At 45.6% G+C, this 23,079-nt stretch overlaps 2 protein-coding genes and 1 long non-coding RNA gene across 8 annotated transcripts in view; 2 read left to right on the plus strand and 1 right to left on the minus strand.

The window, feature by feature from the left end:
• ZBTB33 (zinc finger and BTB domain containing 33) overlaps positions 1-13,651 on the minus strand; it is a 74,172-nt gene extending 60,521 nt beyond the window's left edge. Inside the window, exons 1-3 of one of the 6 annotated variants that reach the window (XR_007509505.1) lie at positions 13,501-13,651; positions 5,255-7,542; positions 1,774-1,859 (exon numbers count right to left, since the gene is read on the minus strand). Coding sequence is in view for 3 of the 6 variants with exons in the window: in XM_049828074.1 (XP_049684031.1) it covers positions 5,498-7,542; positions 13,501-13,528 (2,073 nt within the window). In the remaining 3 variants the exon portion in view is untranslated. Of the gene's footprint in view, positions 1-1,773; positions 1,860-2,474; positions 7,543-8,466; positions 8,633-8,845; positions 8,917-13,500 lie in introns of those variants that run through there. The other 5 variants (XR_007509504.1, XR_007509506.1, XM_049828074.1 and 2 more) reach the window with 5 other exon arrangements.
• Positions 9,208-13,490, plus strand: LOC126050327 (uncharacterized). Its single transcript, XR_007509507.1, has 3 exons — positions 9,208-10,199; positions 10,332-10,388; positions 13,155-13,490. It is a non-coding gene; the product is annotated as an uncharacterized LOC126050327 (long non-coding RNA).
• A 168-nt stretch (positions 13,652-13,819) lies between the features above and the next one.
• Positions 13,820-21,417, plus strand: NKAP (NFKB activating protein). The gene is made up of 9 exons (XM_049827840.1): positions 13,820-14,090; positions 14,556-14,636; positions 15,054-15,127; positions 15,350-15,469; positions 16,529-16,571; positions 16,983-17,098; positions 17,248-17,323; positions 17,835-17,984; positions 18,620-21,417. Exons 1-9 carry the CDS (start codon positions 13,834-13,836, stop codon positions 18,792-18,794), a joined length of 1,092 nt encoding a protein of 363 aa, XP_049683797.1. The 5' UTR covers positions 13,820-13,833; the 3' UTR covers positions 18,795-21,417.
• The last annotated feature ends 1,662 nt before the right edge of the window (positions 21,418-23,079 follow it).

Consider the following 23,079-nt stretch of genomic DNA (forward strand, 5'->3'; position numbering starts at 1 on the left):
GTGCTGATTGATCTAGATTCCAACAGATTTTGCATGCATCCTCCATAAAAAGAGAAGGTCAGCTTTGTTACGTGACACACTGTCCTGCAAAGTGTGGTTCTACTCCAGGAAGTGATTTCAGATGACAAAGTTCAGATCTGAGCTGCTCACCCTGAGCATTCTCAACTGCTTACTTCAGGGATAAAAATAAGGTATTGACATTTCACTCATTTCCTAAAGATTTAATTTCCTTGGCATCAGATTGTTGACCTTAATCCTCAATTGTCTACCTTTACTTTCAAGTGATACAGACGAAAAGGTACCTAAAAGCTAAATCTGGCTTTCGGAATCTAAAAGTGGAATACATGCTGGGGGGGAGGTGGGGATTCCAGTTGGATTTTAAACTGTGGCATCTCTCTACTTGTTTTTGTTTTGTTTTGTTTTAGAGTAAAAGAAATACTGTCAACATGGAAAACAAACACTGAAGTCTCTGATCTCACGTTTTGAAGTACACTCACACTTTATAATGCTGGTTTTAGTCCTATGCATTTGCAAAGCCTTTAGGCTAGGCTATGTGTTAACCTTATCATTTCCACTGTCAAATACTACTCAGTATATTAATAAACTGAAGGATGACACTGTTTATCCAGAAGCAAGCATAACTTTTCTCCAGTAACAAAGAAAAATAAATGGCTGGAGAAAGGAATACAACTCATGGGATTTAAAGCAGTAGTGTATGTAAATTAAGTGGAAATAAACTTTTATACTAGGGCGCCATCCATTTTATATTACATTTTCCTGAATTAAATCGTGATAAAGAGACTATGGGTAATTTCAAAATAGACAGTACTTCTCCTGCTAAAACTCCCCACGAAACTAGAATCAGAAGGGCACATGAATTTAGTATCAGAAAACATTTTACTGCTCCATCTTTGAAATAAAAGCTAACAGTCCTGTTCCACTTCTGACACACACACTCAACCATTTGTGCCTGTCAACTAAATAGGGCTAGAAGGACTAGGGGACACTACAGGACAGGACTAAAACTCATGAGGGGAACATAACTTAGTGGCAGAGAAACAATTAGGAAATGACCATGTCATTCATTTTGAGCTGACAAATACTAAACTTAGGAAATATTCAAATTATCTTTTTTTTTTTTCCTAAGGAATATTTAAGAGAAATTACATTGCTGCTTTAAATTCACTATAAAAGGACAAGTCCATTTTCACATTTAAAAAATAACTGGTGGGATTTTCTGTTGATTACCCATTTCCTTCTGCTTGAGTAAAACTAAGCGTTTAATGTAAATGCAACATTCTGCACTGTATATTCATCATTTCTTATGAGAATGTCAAGATTGTGACTCATATGTACCCTTTTATTACTTTACCAAAGTTAAATAAAATTGTGTGACTTTTGTAAACATTTATAAATTGCATTTTACATTTTAGCAACTTTCCTGTTTTCCAAGCATCTTTAATGTTAGTTGAGGAATTCTAGTATAATAGCATCATGCATTTAAAAAAACCAAACAAACACAAAAACCAAAAAATGAACCCAAGAACCTGCATTTGCTGTATTGGAAACTGGTGTTTCTACCAGGATTAGCCAGAGACACCTTTTTTTAAGTTGTTTTAAAAGCTCCAGATGCCCCTACACTTCATAATTCTGCAGTTCCACCCACGTAACAGGGTGTCCTGACTTCAGTCACTGTAAAGTCATTAATGCTGATTTTTTTGCTTAACACAGAGGCGAATAATCCAGCCAATGCAGTATGTCTCCTTTACTTACTTTCATGTTTGCTGTATTACTTTGGGCCTAATTCTGTCCTGATGACGTCAGCTGCTCTTTGATGTTAGCAGAAGTAGGTGGAAGCCCTATGCCAAGGAGATAAAGGCATCTAAAACATCATTTGGTATGTTACTTATTAATTTGCATTCCTTACCTGTAATAAGAAGTCTACATAAAGTAACTAATTTTCTCCACGTTAGCCATGGTTCACCAACAACCTCACTCTTCCAAATCATAACTAGTCGGCAACCTGGTAAGTGGAGCCCTAGCCGTAAGCTAGCTGAAATGCGTTGCACGGGTCACTACGTATGTTTTTCTTGATTTCTAGCTCATTTGCAATGATGGTAGGGTAGTAGTTGGACAGACTGTTCCACAGCAGCTCTGCCTATTCTGAGAGTAAGCGTCTATCACAACATTCAGGTCACAATACACAGTTGAGTTTTTCAGCTAATTTGCTTTCTTGGAAATGCTCAACAAAAAAAAACCAAAACCAAACAAACAAAAAACAAAACCCCCAACAAACAAACAAACAAAAAACCACCAAAAAAACCTAAGCCCCAAATAAAAGCACCTCCCCGACCCCACAGGGTTCCCTGCTATTCCCAAAGACCTGGAAAAGGAAGCTACAAACTGTCGGTAATCTAACATGTTAGACTGTAGAAGTTGAAGTTGTCATTAAAAAGAAATATGCTACATCCATCTTTAGAATTAAACTTTTTTATTTTTGCCATAGAAAGCTCTAAGAACTAATATCAAGAATTGATTAATGAAAAGTAGAACACAACTTTAAAAAGTATGTTAAGGAAAGACTGTACAACTATATACATTACAGATCTGGCAAAAATGATAAATGTTTCACATGGAACAGCTCCTAGGCAATAGCTGTAGAACTCAATGTATATAGTCGTCAGCTTCTGCATCTTTTTATTAGCTGCATGCCTTAACAGTACAAAATAAATAAGCAGTCAGTTGTTATCTCAATATTTGTTTAATTCACATACTGGAATGCTATGGTATGAATCCCCAAAGAAACCACACAGTGAGGACGCAGCCACCATTATCATATTTTGCAGCAGATCCGTTAATGTTTTTATATCCATATAAATGACTGAGAGGTTTGCTACCATACTCTGTTGACATTTTTAGTTTTTATATAAATGCTTTTTCAGATTCAATCTTTTTCTTCCATTACCCCAAAGCCAATTTCTTAATATTTACATAAGGTTTTTCATTAAGTTAAACTGGAAGCTAAGTGTTTACAAGAACAAACAAAAAAACAAATATAAGTGCAATAGCCAGAAATCTAAATATAAAAGCTCATGGCCCCATAAAAAGTTTTACAAGAATGGATTTAACATGTTTCCAAACCAATAAATACTGGAAGTGAAATTAAAAAAAAAATGCTTTACATGACCTCTGGACTTTGGATATCAAAAATCACTTCCAAGGAAAACTGAAGACCCTGAGACACATGCAAGCACGAGTCTTCTAGCAAAAATAGTTACAAAGCCCTAATATTCCAGTTTTCCTCCAAAAAGAGACCTTTAGTAGGCACAGTTTAATTTAAGGTTTTAAATACATCAGCAGCAAATATTGATAGCCATTATGTTCATTACTGAAGGTACACTTTGCAACATATTCTTAATTCCAGATGTGTCATGTCAGTAACAAAAATAACATTGTATTTTTCTTGTCAAAAAGTTCAGGAAGTCTCAATATAGCACGCAGCCAGCTACGTCAGAGCTACCTCTGCTAATACAGACAATCAATACTTATGTCTTGTGAGGATTATGTTTGACTGCTGAAATGCCACCTCACTAACATCCAACCTGTAACATTTGAAAGCACACCCCACTATATTCAAAAGGGTCTGCAATATGATCTGGAAATAATCATGTACATTGTGTTCTTGGCCTACAAAACAGAAGTGCTGAGTGTTACATGCATAAGGTAAACAAATCCTCCTCTTTCTCCCGTCATTACTTCTACAGATTTCTGGTACCCTTTTTTTACAGCTCAAGTTGTATTTGAACCATTCACCATTTAAATGTCTTTCTGTCTAGAGTACTATTATGTCTAAAACCTTAACCCTGAAGATCATAGGATCAAGATGCTTACTTAAAACATGAAAAGAAAAACCTTTAACGCTAATTTAAGCAATGAAAGGTTACAATAACTAACTAGTACTATGCACGACAATCTTTCTCAGTCACCTCTAGAACTTGAGCAGTTTTCATATCATCATTTACAAAAATTCAACAAGTTGCTAAATCTGAAATGCTAAACTATGACTCCTGTAAACAGCTGTTTGTTTTTTCTCAGATCTACTGTTTCCTGTTCAAGTTGGACATCTAATTTATCTTCTAAGTGCCTAAATATGTGCCAGTTGCAAGGAGAAAAAAGGACAATGTAATAAACCCAAAACTGAAAATAGATGACAGCTAGTCAACTGCAGAAAAATGATACTTTGGATTACGGTGGATGGAGGGTATTTTTTGATTCTTGGTTTAGTCCTCATGCTTCCACACCCTATAAAAGCGGGGGAGGGGGGCGTGTGTGTCTGTGCGCACGTGTGTGTGTGTGAATGTGTGAGTGCGTGTGTGCGTATGAAATCCAAATCCCTGTTTCACTTAAAGATCTAGCCAAATAGGCATACAAGATCCTCAGCAGTCTTGGTGCTAAACTGATACAGCACTTAGATTATTTCATAGTTTTGAGAAGCAAATTTCAAAGCTTTCAGCTAAAAAAAAAGATTAATTTTATCATATTACCTTTTTTTGAAATACCAGACTGAAGCCTTTCTTCTTGAAGGGCAAAAAAAGCAACAGCACTTTATTCCAAACTAACTACTGGCATGTTTTCCAGTAGTAAGAAAACTTAACATTATTCCTCAAGCTTTGAAAAGGCAAAATTTTCTCCTTCCTAAGTGTTCTAATCTTCTTCACTATTGAGCTTTGTGGGTTTGGTGGGGGGTTTTTTCCCCTCCATTGTAAAAAGAGCAAAATACAATGGTCCAGACACTGAATACTCTGCTCACCATACTGCCAAGTATAAATAAAGTTTGTTCAAGTTAGCCCTAACTGAGTATCTCCTGTTGGCAAGACTATTTGCATGAAGACAGATGATTCATAGTGCTTATAAAAGCAGAACTAAGATGCTAATTCAAAAATACACTACTCCAAACTATTGGATCAGTTATTTTGGTAATGCATTGTTCACAAAAATAAGTATGAGTTCTGAGATTATTTTTTTTTAAATGGTTCCATATTCAAGAGACTACAATGAAAAATCTTACTGTTTTCTTGGTTAACATCTAAACAGAATTCAGCATTAAAGTGCTAACATGAAAGAAAGGGTTTACATAGTAAGTATGGGTACAGGAATTACCTCAATTACTTTAGAAGAAAGATTTCTAGCTCTTCAGAAGAAATTGTACCTTTTCAAGCTCCAAATCCCCACGTTTTGATCAAAATTAACATACCAGAAAACACTGCCAGCTCCTTGGAAATGTCCTATTCTTTATTCAAGTAAACTTCCAGATGAATTGCTTCCACAAATCGCTTGCAGCTACTAATGATCCATCTAAGTGCTACCACTTGATGAGTTGGTAGAACAAGTTAACTTGTTTTCACTTTAACATTTGATTTTACAGTGATTTTAACAGTTCACTTAGAACAGCTGCAGTATTTCTGCGCTGAATCCTTTTTCCTGCGTTTAATGCATTTCAGTAAGATTCTGGTATTACAAACTCAAATTCAGTACTTCCCTCTGATGGATTTTGTTTAAAAATTGCTTCATTTCCCTGCGGAATGAAAATGTCATCCCAGGTAATTTGTTTGGCTGGAGGGTTAGATGTTGTTCCTTCAGTGCCATCCTTCCCTGTGCCAACACGATAAACAATTCCACCCTCGTTTATTACTGGTATACTGCTTGAGTGATCAGTAATGTACGCATACTGTCTGATCTGCAAAGACCTGCAAGGATGCAATCGATAAAGCTTGGTATCTCCAGAAGGGTCTTGGCTATGAACTGATCTTATGTGGGAGGCCGTAATTTGGTAGTTGATGAAAGATTTGCCACACGTCAAGCACTGGTACCTTCGCTCACCCGTGTGGTGAATTTCATGCTTTGTACGGTATTCTGCAAGAGGAAAAACTTTGTCACAATATCGACATGGATACTTCTTCTCCCAGGAATGAACGTTAAAATGTCTCCGTAAACTGGTCAGACATGCATATGATCTCTTACACACAATACAAATGTAGTAGACTCTTCCATCCACTATGAGCTCGTAATGGTCATCGTGCTTCACTTTCATGCGTTTCCTGTTTGGAGAATCACCACCAGACGTTCTAGGTGTTTCATCAGCCTTGGCTTCGCCTTCCTCGGAATCACCCTTCACAGGAATGACTATGTCGTATGTATCCTCACCGATATTCGCATAAACCTTACAGCCTGTGGATAAGCCTTCTATTTCAGTTGCTGTATCTAACGTTATGATTTTCTGCCCTTCTGCCACATGCTTTGATGCTACACCTGAACTTAATTCCTTGTTGTTTCCAGTAAGGACATCTGAGATTTTTATTTTAAATTCTCCAGGTTTAGAAAATGGCTCTTGTGAAAGTGTAACAACCTTTTTTTTCTGTACACCTGATCCTTCAGTGGTTGCTGCTTTGGGTACAGAAGGTTGCTGAACCAAAGAGCTACTGCTGACTGAACCAGGACTAGAGGAGCTAATGATATCCACATCATCTTCAACAGTCTCTTCATCATCAACAGCAGTTGTTTCCACTTCAGTTAAGGAGCCATTATTAGATGGCTGCTGGTTCTCCTCAACTAAATTAATTGTAGGGGTCACATGTGTTTGATGCAAGGAGCTGGCACTGAGCGATGAGTTAAGTAGAGGCTTATTTAGCACAATGATATTGGGAGTCAAATGCTGCGGTGTTCCAGAGACAAGTGATTCAGCACTTGATTGTGTTTGGTTTGGGCTTAGCTGACTGCCAGACAAAGTGAGTTTTTGAGCTGCTGTGGTGCTCGTCAAATGGGGAGAGCCACCACTACCACCTGATTTTTGGTCAGAAACAACTCCAGCTGGACTTGGGCAAGGCTGGTTCTGGGCTGCAGAATTTTTATCTTTAGTACATTCTTTTGGAGGAACAATCTCAGAGCAAAAGATTACATCATCATCTTCATCATCCGAATCACTCACTGTAATTTTTGTAGTCTCATATTCTATGCCATGTAAAGAGAATGATTGTGTTATCACCGGCATCCCATCCGTTACCTCTTGACACTCTGGCCTTATTACAGGTACTTGTGTTTCAGCGTCCTTTTGACCTGGACTAGAAGTTGAAGTTTCTGAAGCACCATCTTTGCCCTCGCTTGGCATGTTTTTTCCTTCAGACGGAGGTATGCCCAGATCAGCTATGAATTTAACACCCAGCTGTTGCCCTGATTTAATCAGTTCATCAAGTAAATCGGATGAAATGCTGATTATTTTGGAACTATAAATATAGTTAAGAATTTCTGCAAAAATTTCTGCTCTTACAAAGCTCAGTTCAACCACTTGCCCAGCCACTGAGAAAAGCTGGTGAAAATATGTGCTTGAGGCCGAAAGGATGTTCCTGTGAGCTCGAAATTTCCGGTCCTCCACAATGACAGTAACATCACAAAAAAGTCCGTGGCCACGTTGTTCATTCAAAGACTGAAGGAGCACACTAGAATACTGTGTGTCTGTTGCAGAAATCAGTTTTTTCCCCTCCATTCCTACAAAGAAAAAGGCATCAAATCAGTGAAAGCACACATTTACGGTTTTAACGGCATGATATTCCCACATTTACTGTTTATTCCTTCTTTCGAAAAACCAAATCTGAGATACTACTCATAAGCTTATATGCTATAGCACTCTGCAAACTTGATCCTTATTGTTATTTGTCCCTTCACCTTCTACGCAAGGTATGTGCAATTCTGAATGTATCCTCTATTCTTACAAGGTGAGGAACAGAGAAACAACTGCTTAGCTGATTCAACAGCGAATAAGGTAAATTTGAAAACCGGGAAGATGTGAGATTCGGGTGCCTCAAAAGGCCTTAAACGTCATTAGAGATTTCTTTTTAACTGTGAAAATACTCCGTAAATTGTTATGAGAAAGCCCGATAACATCCAGGTTATTATTTATGAGCAGGACAACAAAATCTGTGCATCTGTATGCTACCAGTCAACCGAGGTTAATGAAAATGCTATTGATACTTCACTTCCTTGCCCAGAAAAAGAAACTTTTTTTTTTTCCCCCCCCCCACCCCTCCTCATGTACTTGCAAGGTTGCTTTGTGTTTGCAACCGAGACACCGCGTCAGCACGGTAACAAAAATGATCTGTAAAGTCAAACTAATCCATCGATCCCATTCGACGAACCCAACCCCCCCCCCCCCCCACCCCGATGCAAAAAAACCAACACCGACCCACACGAACAGCGACGGAAAGGCTCCAAGTCCTTCGTTTTACTCCCAAAACTTTATTCCCCTGCGCCTGCAAAGGGCAGAACCACACGACGAGGCCGATCGCCCCGCCCGCCCCCGCCCGCCTCCCCGCTCCGGTCGCGGCCGCGGTGCAAGGGGGACTCCTCGCTCTCCCTCCTCCAAGGCCAACCCCTCCGTTCCCCCCTCCCCGCAGCTCCCGGTGTTAAGTTTACCATGAAAACGAGCGTTTCGAGGCGGAGACGCCGCCGCCGCCGCCGCCGCGGGGAGGGCACCGTCACGGGAGGTGTTTCGCGGGCGGCCGCCGGGCCCCGCCGCCGGTTCCCCGGGCGGGGCGAGGGCGGCCGGGCGACCCCCGCCTCAGTCAGACGGAGCGGCGGCGGCGGGGGACCACCGGAGAGAGCGGCCCGGCGGCGGTGACGGGCGGCCCCGCCGCCGCCTCCGCGCGGCCAAGGCCGTGCCCGCCGCCGCCGCTTCCTGCTCGAGGCGAGGCGAGGCGAGGCGAGCGCGGCCGGCCCCCCCCCACCTCTCCCCGGCGGCGGGAGGGAGAAGGCAGCCCGCGGCGCGGAGGAGGAAGGCGAGGGCCCGCGTTACCTGCGCTCCGGCCGCTAGCACCCACCGCCCTTCGCCGCACAACGGGCACCGGCCGCCGCCGCCGCCGCCTTCTCGGGCTCGGGCGCCGCCCCCGCTGCGCGGCCGCCAGGGGGCGCTGCACCGCCCTGCCCTGCCCTCCCCTGCGGGCCGCCGCGCTCCGCCCGAGCGCCCTCGTCACTCTTCGGCTCCCCGAGCCGAACGGCCTCGGGAACCTTCGGCCGCGCTCGGGGCCGGACGGCGGGGCGGGGCGGGGCGGGGCGGGGCGGTCCTCCGGCCGCCTCAAGGCGAGGGGGCCTCAGGTGGGCCCGGCCGAGGCGTGTTCTGCCCGTGCCCGCCGTGGGCTTCCCCCGCCCCGGCCACCCTTCTCCCGGTACCGGGAGCCCCCTCCCTCGGTCGCGGTTCCGGTGTAGCGGGCTGAGGCGGTCGGCGGCTCCCAGGAGCTCCCGGAGGCCGCCTGGGGCTGCAACGCCCGGGTCGGTCTCCCGCCCCTTCGCCTTCAGGTGCACCGAGGGCCGGTTACAGGCCTCAAGGCCCTGTGTGTTGGCCACTGGCGATGGCGGGGGGGGGGGGGCTCCGCACCTCGCCCGTCCCTGGCCCTGCTCCACCGGGGACCTTGGGCAGCCGAGGGCCGAGCACACAGGCCTCGCTTCGGCCTTGGCCGCTCCTGCCAGGCTCCCACCTGTCCCGCTCTCCTCGCCCCAGGCGAAGCTCGCAGTAAGCCCCCCAACGCCTGCCTTACGTCCGACCCCGTTGGATAAGGCTGTGGAGATGTGATGGCAGCAGGTTATTTCCCACTGCGGCTCATTTCCTTCCTGGGGGCAGGGACCGGGCTGGCGCTGCTCTGCCAACGGCTGACTCAGCTGGCACCTCCACCCAACAGCGAGGAAATCTCCTGTAACCTAAACCTGAACACCCACGCTCGCGCTGCAGGATCGCGTGTTTCGTATTCTTTGCACCACAGTGGCATGTGTTAGACTCCGCTAGGAGCTGTACAGACCTAAGTCCTTTAATAAAAGGCGGCCTTCGGCACATTCGGCATGTGGTCATCAAAGTGACGTATCCACAATGAGCTCTCTTGGAAACTCTAGCTGTCCGTGAATGCTCAAAGAACACCGAGATCATGAAAGATATTTTTCATCTTCAGTTACTGATCTGTTCCTTTTCTTTTTCCTACGGATTTTGTGGACTTGAACCAAGGGGGTTCTTGATTTTTCGTAAGATTCAAAAACTTTGCCAAGAACAAACGTCCTTCTATCAAGATCGACCAAAAACATTAACAGGCCACAGTCACTGACTGGCACAAATGACTGCAATCCCTCACTGCGTGTATCGGCAATGAAATGGTCCCACCCAGGTTTGTGAGCCCTTCTAGCCAGAAAATCACCTGCCATGCTCCCTGTATTTGTATAGCTAGTAGCAGAAGCGCCTTTTTGAAGTGAGCCTTCAGATCTGAAATGTTACAAAGCCGGTTTCTGTTTATTTACAGGTTTTTCCAGAGAGTTGAGTGAAGAAGAATAATGGAAAAGAATAATTGGCGGAAAAGGTAGGCTTTTCTTCCTCATATAACCCTTCAATTAAGTTTTCTCCTTTGATTTAGGTTCTTAGTAATTTTCACAGAGGAGGTCATATTAAATGAAAATAACACTATAATTGTTTTAATTCATAATGTATAATCCAGTGTTCTTTTTTCCTCCTCCAAAAATGTCTGATGGTCCAAATTAAACCATTTCTTAGCCTTTCTTCCTTTGGCTTTAAGGAGTTTTATTCCCCTCATTGCCTATCTCATTCCTAAATAACAGGAAAATTTACAGATAAAGATAAGCACTGATTTGGAAGGAGCCCTGCTCCTGAAGCATCATCAGTTCTTAAAAATCAGGTTTGAACTGCTTACCCTTCGGCACAGAAATGCTGGCTAATTTAAAAGATGCTGGTCTAGCTGTGAGAGTTGCACCACCTCCTTGACTTTTACCTTTTAGCAGAAGCTTCTCCCTATGGCAACTTATTATATCAGGTATAAAATCTGAACTCCACTGTCACCTTGCCATGGTCAGGGCAGAGCTAATGCTCTGACCAGCTTAACAAATTTTACTGAAGCTGCCACTCAGTCCTCCTGCACCGAAATCCAGAATTTCAGTGTGAATATTTTTTTTGTCTAGCGTGCACCTCTTAGTTTTGGGGGATTTTTTCCTCCTCTTTTATTTTTTTATAAGCCTCGAAAGCAGTCGGTGATTTGACTCCCATAAAATGTTACATAGTGACAAATGAAAAGAGGTGTTTTATCTAAGATATTGACAAGAAACTTCTAGAACATAGACCTAAACGTGGTGTTCTTGGAACTGAAAAATAGATAGGAGACACAATAGCAACTTTTATTTTGATGCATAGGAGTGATCCAAAAAACCTCTGGGATGGAGGCTTTGAAAATACTAAGTACAAATTTAAAGAAGTGATATGTAGGCGTTTGTGAGAAGACAAAAAAATATGCAATTCAGTGACAAAATTTCGGTTAAACAATTTGAAGAGCTCTCTTCTTTTTTAAAAATACAGTTTGTGGGAACAGAAAATTCTTTTAAAGACTTGACAAATCTGAGAGACAAAGAAGCATTCTCTGTCATGAAAAAATGTATTTTACATTTAAATAATTTAAATTTGATAAACAGGAAAGTGAATTTTCCCTTAGGGCCTTCAGTAAAATCAAAATGCAACAGTTATCCTAGCTAAGGCTACTTTTAGGGACAGAAATATTATTCCACTGTGGAATTTCAGATGAAATACCACTGCTTCTGAAGGACTCTAAAATACCAATTTCCACTATTTGTGCTTTGAGGAATTTTCAGAGAGTATTTTTCCTGTCAATCCCATTATTTAAAGCCTCACATAACCAAATTTAAAGTCCAGTGATGCTTTTCATTGACAACAGTAGTTGTTTTAGGTGCTGTTACGTACTGCATGTATGTGCATTGTATAACCTGTGTATAAAAATACTTCAAACCACTTTACAATAGTAAGTAACAGAGGGGCCGCATGCTCCTGAGAGGCAGATGTTTTAGTCGTCATTTGGCCAAGGCAGACCCTCGGGTGCAGACATGAGTGGCTGTATCATGAGAGCTGCCTCAGCGCTACCAAAGGCTGGTAGCCAGCTGTGAGCTGTGCTGAGCGCTGCAGTGCTCAGTGCCTCTGAAACCCCCTTGCTCTTCGCCTCCCTGCCAGGCCACATCAGCACACGGTAGACCCCGGCTCCAGCGCACAGAACGTTGCCGCTGGCCACATTTCAGGGTCTTCCACCCCTTTTCTGGGGCAGCCCCGAGCCCTGGCTGTGGGGAACCCCAGGGGAGAAGCTAGGGAAGGCCACGCGCCCTCACGAAGGCCTCAGGGGTACATCTACTTGCCACGTGGACAGGTCCCTATGTTACGTGTCTGGCCCAGCAGCTTCGGTCTCTCTCGGGGCTTGGTGGCATGACCTCCTGTAACCAGTGCTGGGAGCACATAGTGGCCTGGACTTCTTCCTGGGGACATCTGACCTCACATACCACAGGGGTAAACAAACTGGGGCAGCCTGTGAGGAGAGCGTGGATACGGGCCGCTAAGTCTCCGGATCACTCTAGGTTTCAGGTTCTTCCTGAGACTGCAAGCTCAGAGAGACAAAGTCACTGAGCCTGGATTCAGGCAGTATGGATTCAGCTGGCAAAAATACAGCCACTTCCAGCTGTCTCATTCAAATGACCATACCGCCAATCAAAACAGCAGCCTTTTACAAGATAGCCTTGTCTGGTTTAATTAGGCAAGCAGTAGTCCCCGATACTCAAAATATTCAGAAAGCTCCACAGCAGGGAGATACCTCGGACAGACACCGGGTAGAGTAACACCATACACATATGCCAGCCTCCGGTAACATCTTGTCCGTCCCCATTCTGCATGTGGTTACATGCACCAAGATAACACACAATTTAAATAGGCTTCCTCCTTCTTACAGATTTTTTAGGCTGCTTGTGATAGGTTTGGGAACTGAAATAGCGTTTCGTTTGTGGAAAAGAGACTGACATACTCCGACATCTTTTCTAGACAGCATAAACCAACATGGGCTTTCCGGGATGGAGCAGCCGTCTGACATGCCCCGTTCATGCGGAGCCTCGCCAGAGCCCAGCAATGTTACGCTGCACTTCCCAGGGCAGAGCAGAAACTCCGGGTTGTTTTTTAAGAAAGCACCGCTGCAAGGTGCCCAAACCTGGCACCCTGCAGGGGAAGGACGCTCAGAGAAGGACAGCGAGCGTCTGATCTTCATACAGAACGCGTCTCATTTTCTCCCCAGATCGCCGCTGTTTCGCCTGCTCCTTACGTGCTGCCACCGAGACCGTGCCAGGCCTCTCCGGGACCTCCCGTGGTTTTTTAATTTCCAAAAAATCGGCCGTGAAGGTACCAAGCGGTGCCCGGGGAAGGGGGGACCCCCGCCGCCCCGCGGGCTCCGGCGGAGGGTGAGTAACGGGGACTCTCCGCCTCACCTCCCCCCGCCGCCCCCCAACCCCTCGCCGCCGGCGGGGGCGGGCCGTGAGCTGTCCGCCGGGCAGTGCTGCTCCCGGGGCCGCCCTGGACAGCTCCCGGCCGCGGGGCCGGGCCTGCACCCCCGCCGCCACCCACCGCCGCCGCCGCCGCCTTACCTGGCACCGCCGCTGCCCGCACGTCCATGCTTGCCGGGCGGCCGCTCGGCTCCCGGGGGACCCGACCCGGCCGCCGCGGGGCTCGTTGTCCCGCCGCCGGCAGCACAAAGGGACCCGCCGCCGGGAACGTCGCCGCCGCCGCCGCCGCGGCGCCGTGTTGCCGCACGGGCGGGTGGGGCGGTGCGCCCCGCGGGCGGGGCCGCCCCGCTTCCGCTCCGCTTCCGCTCCGCTTCCGCCCCGCCGCAGCCACCGCCACCACCGCCCCGGACGGGAGGGCGCCGGAAGTCCCGCCCAGCCCGGAAGCGGCTCATCGGCAACGCCCGCCCCGCCGCCATGGCGCCGGCGTCGCGTTCCCGCAGCCCGCCGGCCGCCAGCCCCGAACGCCGCGGCCGCAGGTCGCGCTCCCGGTCCCGCTCCCGCGAGCGCAACGGCCTGAAGCGGCCGAGCCACCGGCGGAGCCGCAGCTGGTCCCGCTCCCGCGAGCGGACCCCCGGCGGGCCGCGCTCCGCCGCGCACCACGGCCACCACCACCACGGCAAGGCCTGGCCCGAGTACTACGAGAAGGAGAAGGAGGAGATCCTGCGGCAGAGGCGAGCGCCGGCCCCGGGCCGCGTTCCGTAGGGCCCGTCGTGCCGGTTCCCTGGTCCCTCTCCGCTCGGAGGAACCGGCGCTCCCGGGGAGGGGAGGGTGCCGGGCGGCTGGGCCCGCTTCTGCAGGGCCCGCTTCTGCAGGGCCCTCTCCCGGCCTGGCGTCCCGGTGCGGCGGCGCTGCCCGGCGCTTTCAGCCCCTCCGGCCCGTTCTGGCGGCGGGCATCGCCGGGGCTCGGCTGGGAGGGTGCTGACGGCCATTAGCCGCTGGGAGGGTGCCCCGGCCGTTAGCCGCCGGGGCTCCGCGGTGCGCGGAGGTTCGCGTCCGGCCTCCCAGGCCGCTGGTTGTTTCTTTTCCCGAGCGTGGCTGCTTGAGGCCGTTCGAACCGGTGACAGATGCCGGACTCGAAATGTTTATGGGCTTGGCGATCGCACACGGGCCTTTGGTGAAGGTGTTTTCCATTACAGGAGGCTCAATGAGAGAGAGAGAATTGGGGAACTGGGCGCACCTGAAGTCTGGGGACTGTCGCCAAAGGTTCCTGACCCCGAGTAAGGCACAGGCTTTCTTCTTTCCTTCCAGTTTGTATGATACTGGTTGTGCGTCGGTTTAATTTACAAAAACGTCTTGTCCCTACGTTAGTCCCTTTGCCGCAATTCACGTTGTGTCAGTTGATTTCTGAATCAACACAATGCGGTTATTACTTTTCTGTTCTTTTTGGGTTTTTTTTTTTTTGTCCCAAATAATTCCGACATCCCAATTATGCAAGATGTGATTCATTGTAGATCAGGTGACCTTAGTGTTGTGGTTCTGAAAGGAGTTCCCATGCTGCAAATTAGCTGTTTAATAGTTTATTCTGTTGCCAGCATCGACTCAGAACCTGCAAGCGTGTGTCTGGCCATGTGTGTACCTTTGATCTTGAATGCTACAGAATAGATTTTAAATAGCAAACTTTAATTTTTATTCAGTTCCGATGAGCATACACCGGTAGAAGATGAAGAAGCAAAATCCAAGAGCAGTTCTTCAGATTCCAGCTCGGAAGGTATTTTGCATTCCTTACACAGCTTGTTTTGAAAACGGGAAGCTACCAAAGTCTAGAATCTGCTGTTGTTACTTGCAGGAGATTCACTGGCTTTGACGGGTGGAAGTGAGTGTGGTGGGCTCCGGTTCAAAGGAGAGCGTTGCTTTGGGAAGATTGGGAAATACATATGGAGCTAGATGATCTTTGTCTGTTCTCTAATGTTGTATTTTAAAAACATTCTAGAGGAAAAAAAGAAAAAGAAGAAGAAAAGAAAGAAGAAAAAGCGGAAGGCATCCAAAAGAAAACGCAGAAAACATTCTGAGGACAGCGACAGTGAGTCGGAGTCTGAGCAGAACTCCAGTGGTAAGAAAAGAGAGTTTTAGCTAATATGCGTGGCATGAGAGCTCTCCTTCTGCTCCTCTGAAGGCAAAGTGATGCTTCTGGCTTTTGTTGCATGCTTGTGTCATGGTTTAACCCCAGCCAGCAACTAAGCACCATGCAGCCGCTCACTCACTCTCCCCCCACCCAGTGGGATGGGGGAGAAAATCGGGAAAATAAGTAAAACTCGTGGGTTGAGATAAGAACTGTTTAACAGAAAAGAAAAGAGGAAACTAGTAATGATAACACTAATAAAATGGCAGTAGTAATAATAAATGGATTGGCATATACAAGTGATACACAATGCAACTGCTCACCACCCACCGACCGATGCCCAGTTAGTCCTCGAGCAGCTATCCCCCCGCACCCACTCCCCCCAGTTTATATACTGGACACGACGTCACATGGTATGGAATACCCCCTTGGCCACTTTGGGTCAGCTGCCCTGGCTGTGTCCCCTCTCACCTTCTTGTGTCCCTCCAGCTTTCTCACTGGTTGGGCATGAGAAGCTGAAAAATCCTTGATTTTAGACTAAACATTACTTAGCAACAACTGAAAACATCAGTGTGTTATCAACATTCTTCTCATACCTAACTCAAAAACATAGACTGTACCAGCTACTAGAAAGACAATTAACTGTGTCCCAGCTGAAACCAGGAAAGCTTGCAGTGTTTTGAAATTACAGAGCTGCAGCATCAATCTGGTGGTATTTTCTTTCACCATCTTGCTGGGTTTGCAGTGTGTTTTCCTTGAGTGCTTGTGTTCTGGCCTCAAGAAACAGGATTTCTGAATTTAGCATTCACTGGGTGTCTCATGCCAGAGATACATTCAACATGTTCTCATATTGAACAATATTGCAGGTAGCTTTCTACTAAGACTTTGTCAGTATTATTTGGTACCTAAACAAATCACGTCTGAGAAGCTGTGTACTAAGGCATTCTGGTGCTTATTAAGGCATTCAGTTAGTTATTCACAATGCAGTAAACTACTTAATGATAACTAATCATTTCTGTTTTGATAATATGTACACTTTCCTTTTTTCAGATGAAGATAAAAAGAAAAGCAAGAAGAAGAAAAAGAACAGAAAGTAAGTTTCCAGGTTGTTGTGTGTAATTCTATCTGCTTTTGACTAGAGGGCAGCACCGCTTTCTTGGCAGATAGCGAGGAAGGCTGAGCACTCTTGTAATTATGGCTATAAATGCTGTCGAGAAATCTTAATTTGATGAATTTTCTGTAAATCTGCAGAACCACGCAGCGTAGCAAACTTGCTGCAAATGTAGGGAGCCACTTTCTAACGCTATATGAAAGGCACAAAAGTGCATATTTTGTCTTTGCTTTGCTGTAAAGCGTTTTCTGTGAAACAACAGTCTGTATGCAGACAGCCCGTCTTCCCATAGGTGGAAGTTGCCTTGAGAAACTAATGACTTGAGTATGATTCCAAGCACTTTCTTTCATCTTAAATTTTGGCAAATAGCATGTTTCCTTGACTTTATTACAGGAAGAAGTATAAGAAAAAGAAAAATAAGAAGAGCAGGAAGGAATCTAGCGATTCAAGTAGTGAAGATTCTGATGATGAAACATTTCAAGGGGAAGATCTTTGGATTGAGAGATCAAGTAGGTTCACCTGGCTTTAAACTTGGATTGAAACTTCTTGGTGTCCTTTTCGTGAATTCTTTGTTAGGTGTTGCTGACCTGTGTAACTGTTCCGATAACAAAGAACAATGGGCACAATATTAATCTTCCTCATTATTTGATTGCTGCAGAAAATACAGAAGCTGACAGCTTGATTGGACCAGAAGCACCCAAAACTCATGCATCTCAGGATGATAGGCCTTTGAAGTGAGTAGCCAGCTCTAAGGGTACTTTGATCAAATCAAGTAAATCAAGCGTGAAGGTTACTGTTCAAAAGGGTTGTTGTAACAATGTGGCATGTATCAGAGAGAAATGCTGTGCCAGAAACTCACAGACGGAAGTGCTAGCAGTGCTAGCCTTTACCCTGGCCTGAATTCAGGCAGAAAAGTCTGATTTATGCTTTTTTGCCTCAATTCCTAGAAAATCAATTGTAAGATGCCTTTATTCTAAGGCTCTGCAGTATTGTGACTTTATAGTGTTTTCATTACTGTTTAATCAGAACAGATACAATTGGTAATTTAAGATGTTGTTGCTAGTGTTAGCCATAAGGAAGAAACAGGCCAATGTGTGGGAAAGACTAAGAAAGTGCTTAAAAATGCAGCTGTAGCAAGTAGTGAGGAGGGAAGCTGGATGTTTAGCTCAGGCTCTCTCTATTTGAGACTGCTTGAAATAACAGTGTCTTTTTTTTTTTTTTTTTTTTTATTTATTTTATTTTAAGCTATGGACATGCCCTCTTGCCCGGTGAAGGTGCAGCAATGGCAGAGTATGTAAAAGCAGGAAAACGTATACCCCGGAGAGGTGAAATCGGCTTGACCAGTGAAGAGATCGCATCGTTTGAGAGCTCTGGTTATGTCATGAGTGGCAGCAGGTATGGCTTTGATGTTGGTAAAGGTTCAATTAAATTTTCAAGAGCTGCTTCCTCTGTTGGCCGGTTGGAAAACTGCTTCCAAGCTCTAGTCGAAAGCACGGAAGAGAAGGTTCTCTGTGTGCTTTTAATAATCTACGCTAAACCCCCTATTGCTATAGATGGTGAGGTTTTTAAGGATACGTTCTCCTCAAGAGCAAAAATTCTTTCCATGTAATATACTTATCTTGTGTTTCAAATGAGGAGATGCTTGTGTCAGGTGGCTCAAAAGTGGTGTGTTTGGACATCAGTGGTGATGTGCTGGCTCTTCAGTGGGAGACAAATCAAAGTGTGAGAGGTTGGCTGCACTTTTTTCTCCAAGTTCAACAGGAACTTCACCTAAATTTTGGTGAGCTGGCAGCTGACGTCCTGGGATTAGGTGGGGCTTCCAGCTGACTGCCTGAGAGCAGACACCCCCAGAATTCAGTTTCTTGCTCTGCCACGCTCCTTCCTGGGAGGGTTTGCGTGCAGTTTGGATTCTGTAGTGTGGGTTTATTTATAAGTCCCTCAAAACATTCAGGCCAGTTGATGGGTGGAAGCCGTGACGGGGCATTACATCCCCTGGCCCTTGCTGATGTACACAATGTTCTCCTCTGCAGACATCGCCGAATGGAAGCTGTGCGTCTGCGTAAAGAGAACCAGATTTACAGCGCAGATGAAAAGAGAGCTCTGGCATCCTTCAACCAGGAGGAGAGGAGGAAACGAGAGAATAAGATCCTTGCAAGCTTTCGAGAGATGGTCTACAGAAAGACAAAGGGCAAAGAGGAAAAATAATTCTTTATTTGAACTGTACGCTGTAGATTCTACCAAGCAGCAGCTAACCTGTTCCGGTCATGATTTGAAAAAAGCTGCAAGTGCTGCAGTGCCTTTCACCCAACAGGGCCAAGCCTCAGGAGTGGATTACTTGTATCAAGGAAACAGTTACTTTTGTCAGATTTTCTTGGATGATTTTTTTCACCATCTGCAAGGAATCCCCATAAAGTGAAAGGCTACGAGGCAGGGAAGGCAGGAACAAGCAGGGAAGACTAGAGGTGACAATGTTGTTTGCTCGCTTTGAATCGGACAAGCAGAAGGATTCCATGGGAGGGCTTTGTTACCTGATGCTGATAAGTGCAATTTTCCCTTTATTTTGATTAATCAGAGTCGACTGGCCATTAGAAGCAGGCTACTAATAACAGTAGCAAAAATGAAGGAACTCCCAAGTTCCCATTTAAGATTTAAGACTGTCCACTTAGGTATTTTTTCATAAGTCTTTTAGATTTATTTTTTTCTCAAAACAGTTGAGGTTGGTTTGTGGTTCAAACTAGACTTGTAAATAGAAATGAGTTTGTAATTTAATACAGATGGGCTTTAGTTACTTTAAAGCAAGCAGATCGCAACTGGGGTATAAAGTAACAGTAATAGGAGGGTCTGATCTTCAATCCGCCAAAGCCCGTGGTGAAGAACTAAGTTGCTTGCTTCTTTTTTTCCTATGTTATACATAGGTATCAAAGCAGTGGGGTGCAGTGATTGGAACCCTGGATGTACATAGGTGGTAACAAGGATGTATCATTCAATTTATTTGAAATTCTTTTGTCTATGGAAGTGTTCTAGATAAAAACCTTATTTTAACTCCTGTGGTATTTTAATTTGGTCTGTTTCAGCAATATTACATGGCTGTCTTTAAAGTCTGTACTCAGAGGCCTACTCTGGGTAGTGCTTCTGTGGTGGTTATCTGTGATTCAACTGCATATTGCCAGAGACACCTCCCTTAGCCTTCTTTTCCTCAAATGCTTTTGAAAAAAAGTGTTTTCTAGAGGTTTTTTTTTTTTGTTCCCCTAGATCTCTGTGTGGTAATTTTGGCAGCAGAGATGTCTTGTATGTTTGTGTGAAGAAAATAAAAAGTCCTATAATGTGTTTCCCTTGAGTTCTGCAGACGTGGTGTTCACAAACAGCAAGTCCAGCCCAGCTGCCTCTTCCCATATAGAGTCTGGAACCTGGTTCTGTCCAGCCATACCCACTCATACCTGCAAGGGACCATCATTTAAAGCCAGCTGCCACTTCAGGCCATAGTTGATTTTTGCACAGATTTAATGCTTTTTATGTATCTGCAAAGTAGAAATGCTAATAAGGAAGAACCATTCTTTCTTCATTGTGTTTATTTGATTCTCCACAAAATACCAACAGAGCGGTGGTGATGGTGAATTGGAACTGTTCATTAGACAGTAAGTCTTTCCATGAGGATTCTTTTATTTTCAATTATGTCCTTAAGCCACTTTTCTCTAAACTGACACTGTTCTGGCCTGGAGGATGAAATAAAGAGGGTGAATGGTAAGAATAATATTGAATCCACGTTTGGCCAGCTGAGAGCTGGCCTTCATTCACAGGGCAAGCCTATCTGCTGAAAAAAAAGAACACCACCTAGACCAGTGTCAACCCAGTATGGAGAAGGCAGATGCTCATGGCGTGGCTATCCATGCTTGTGGTGGAGTGAAGCTAATGATAAGCAGGGTCATTTGGGTTTGCATAGCAAGATTTTGACAGCTTCCTCCACCTTTCTGCTATTATTGCAAACTTATTTACATCAAACTCGCTGTTTGTTTTTGGTGTGGAAAAGCTTGCTAGAACCTCCTGAGTTGTGTCAGTGATGGAAGAGTAATAACATTCACCTGTGAATCAGCCTGCTAGACTCCGGAGTGAAGAATACCTTGACAAGCAAGGTCTGCAAGAGAGGAGAGAGAGGGCAGAGTTTACATACAGGACCTCAAAAAGCAGACATTTTAATTAGGTGAGAGCTGCTATCTGCTTCAAATATAACCTGTGTATTTGTACAACGTTTCTGATATGGATTAGAATAGTTTTGGTTTAAAGCCTCTGAGTATTCTCTTGTGAAGGCAAAGACTGGTATGTTACAATTTTAAGCTTGTGCTACAATGTAAGATTTCTGACCAGTGGCTATGAGCTGTTGTGCTGGTTTTGGCTCGGATAGAGTTAATTTTCTTCACAGTAGCTACCATGAGGCTACATTTTGGATTTGTGCTGATAACCCGGGGTTGTTTTCATTATTGCTGAGCAGTGCTTACACAGAGCCAAGGCCTTTTCTGCTCCTCACCCCACCCCACCAGCGAGGAGGCTGGGGGGGGCACAAGGAGTTGGGAGGGGACACAGCTGGGACAGCTGACCCCGACTGACCAAAGGGATATTCCAGACTGTATGACCTCATGCTCGGCAGTAAAACTAGGGGGGAGGTTGGCGGGGGGGCTGCTGCTCAGGGACTGGCTGGGCATTAGTTGGTTTGTGGTAAGAAATTGCTTTCATTTGCATCACTTGTCTTTAGTTTTTATTTTTCTCTGTCCTGGTTATTTTCCTTACAATTTGTTACTATTTCTTTTTTAAAATTATTAAACTGGTTTTATCTCAGCCCACAAGTTTTCTCACTTTGGCACTTTGCAGGGGGCTGGGGTGTGGGGGGCACATGGGGAATGAGCGAGCAGCTGTGTGGTGCTTAGTTGCTAGCTGGGGTTAAACTGTGACATCTGTAGACTGCTACTTGTGGATCCATAGCCAGTAAGTAGAAAAGCTAAGGTTCAATATGACTAAGCACAGGTTCTGGAGGTAAGAAGTCTACATAGTGCAATTTATTTCCTTTTTTTCTCTTGAGCTGCAACATGTTATTATACAGGTGACAAACTTCAGGCCTATCTGGAGAAGGGTTCTGAGACAGCATGAAGAGCAGTGGGCCAGTCTCCCTTTACTGACTCCTTGTTCCATAACTCGCCTCTGCTCAGCCTTACAGCTGCCCAGAGTGAATGCTGTTACTTGGAAGGGGAAAATGGTATGAGCAGGAAAGCAGATGTGGGATCCTGCCAGATTCTCTGTTTGTCATGTTTCTGCCAGTCTCCACAATTTGGGAACTAAACCAGCCTCCCACTCTGTGCTCTGCCAGACACAGACTCTGTCCAGCCTGTTGCACAGAGGTGCTGTAGGCTCTGAACACCAGCGCTTGTGACGGAGCCCTTCAGAGGGAAAGGACTGTGGACAACATGAGAGAGGCCAGAGATGCTTTAGCAGAATGCAGCGTGCTGAATTCCCAGCAGCTGCTCTTCCAGGTTGACAAGGGGCTGTTACAAGGATTCAGCTACTAGAGGAATAAACGAGCAAAGTGTAGGTCCTAGTCCTTGTGGTCTGACAGAGGTGCTTACTGCTTGAAGGTGAAAAAGAGGTAGTGGGGGCAATGGGAAGCTGGTTTAGGTTTGTACGAGATGTGAGAATGAATATCAACAGATAGCATCACAGAGCGAGAGCGCTGTGAAACTTCCCTTTGCTCATTGGCACACTTTGTTCTGTGTTTCTTACGGGTGTTTTCATCATTTTGTTTCATCCCCTCAGTAACAAAATAGGGAAGAGCAACTGCAGCATAGATGTCTGCTTTGAAAGACAGATGGAAGAAAAAGACCCTGAGGACCCTGGTGCAGGACTTGTGCCAACGTACGCGGAAGCATCTGAGGAGGAACTGGTCAACGGGTTGGAAGATGGCTTAGCAGCTGATGGGAGGGTCTTGTGTTGGAACTGCTGGGAAGGCAAGACTTGGGATGCAGACCCCTGAAGAGCTCCGTGTGTGTGACAGATGAGGCCCACTTGTTTATTGCATGTCATGCAACAAAGGAAGCCTTTTCCAGCTGCTGCTCAGGACATGCTGTAAGGTGAGCATGGCCTGAGGCATGGTGTCAGACAGAAAAGGCCTCTTCTGACCCCCAGAATTCTCCGTGGAGGCACACTCTCCCAGGCAGGACGAGTTTCACAAGAGCTGTTCAAGGTCCCTTGGTATCTGCAAGGATTACAGCAAACCCTACCTAAAGCAGCCCTGGTTTGCTCTTCAGCTGTCTGTGTAGTTTGGGAGAGGAGCTCAAGGCTAGTGTGAGCCCTGGAAGCCTGTCTCCTCCTCTGCTTCCTGTCCTGATCTCCATGTTTTTCCCTCTCGTTTCTTGTCCTCCTGTTCTTCTCTTCCTGATAGTTATTCTGTCTCTCCAGCCAGCACTGTAGCTGACTAGCTGGTGGTAAGTGCTTTGGTCTGGTATTT

The sequence above is a fragment of the Accipiter gentilis genome, chromosome 24 (genome assembly GCF_929443795.1).
Source record: "Accipiter gentilis chromosome 24, bAccGen1.1, whole genome shotgun sequence".
In the NCBI taxonomy this organism is placed as follows: Eukaryota; Metazoa; Chordata; class Aves; order Accipitriformes; family Accipitridae; genus Astur; species Astur gentilis.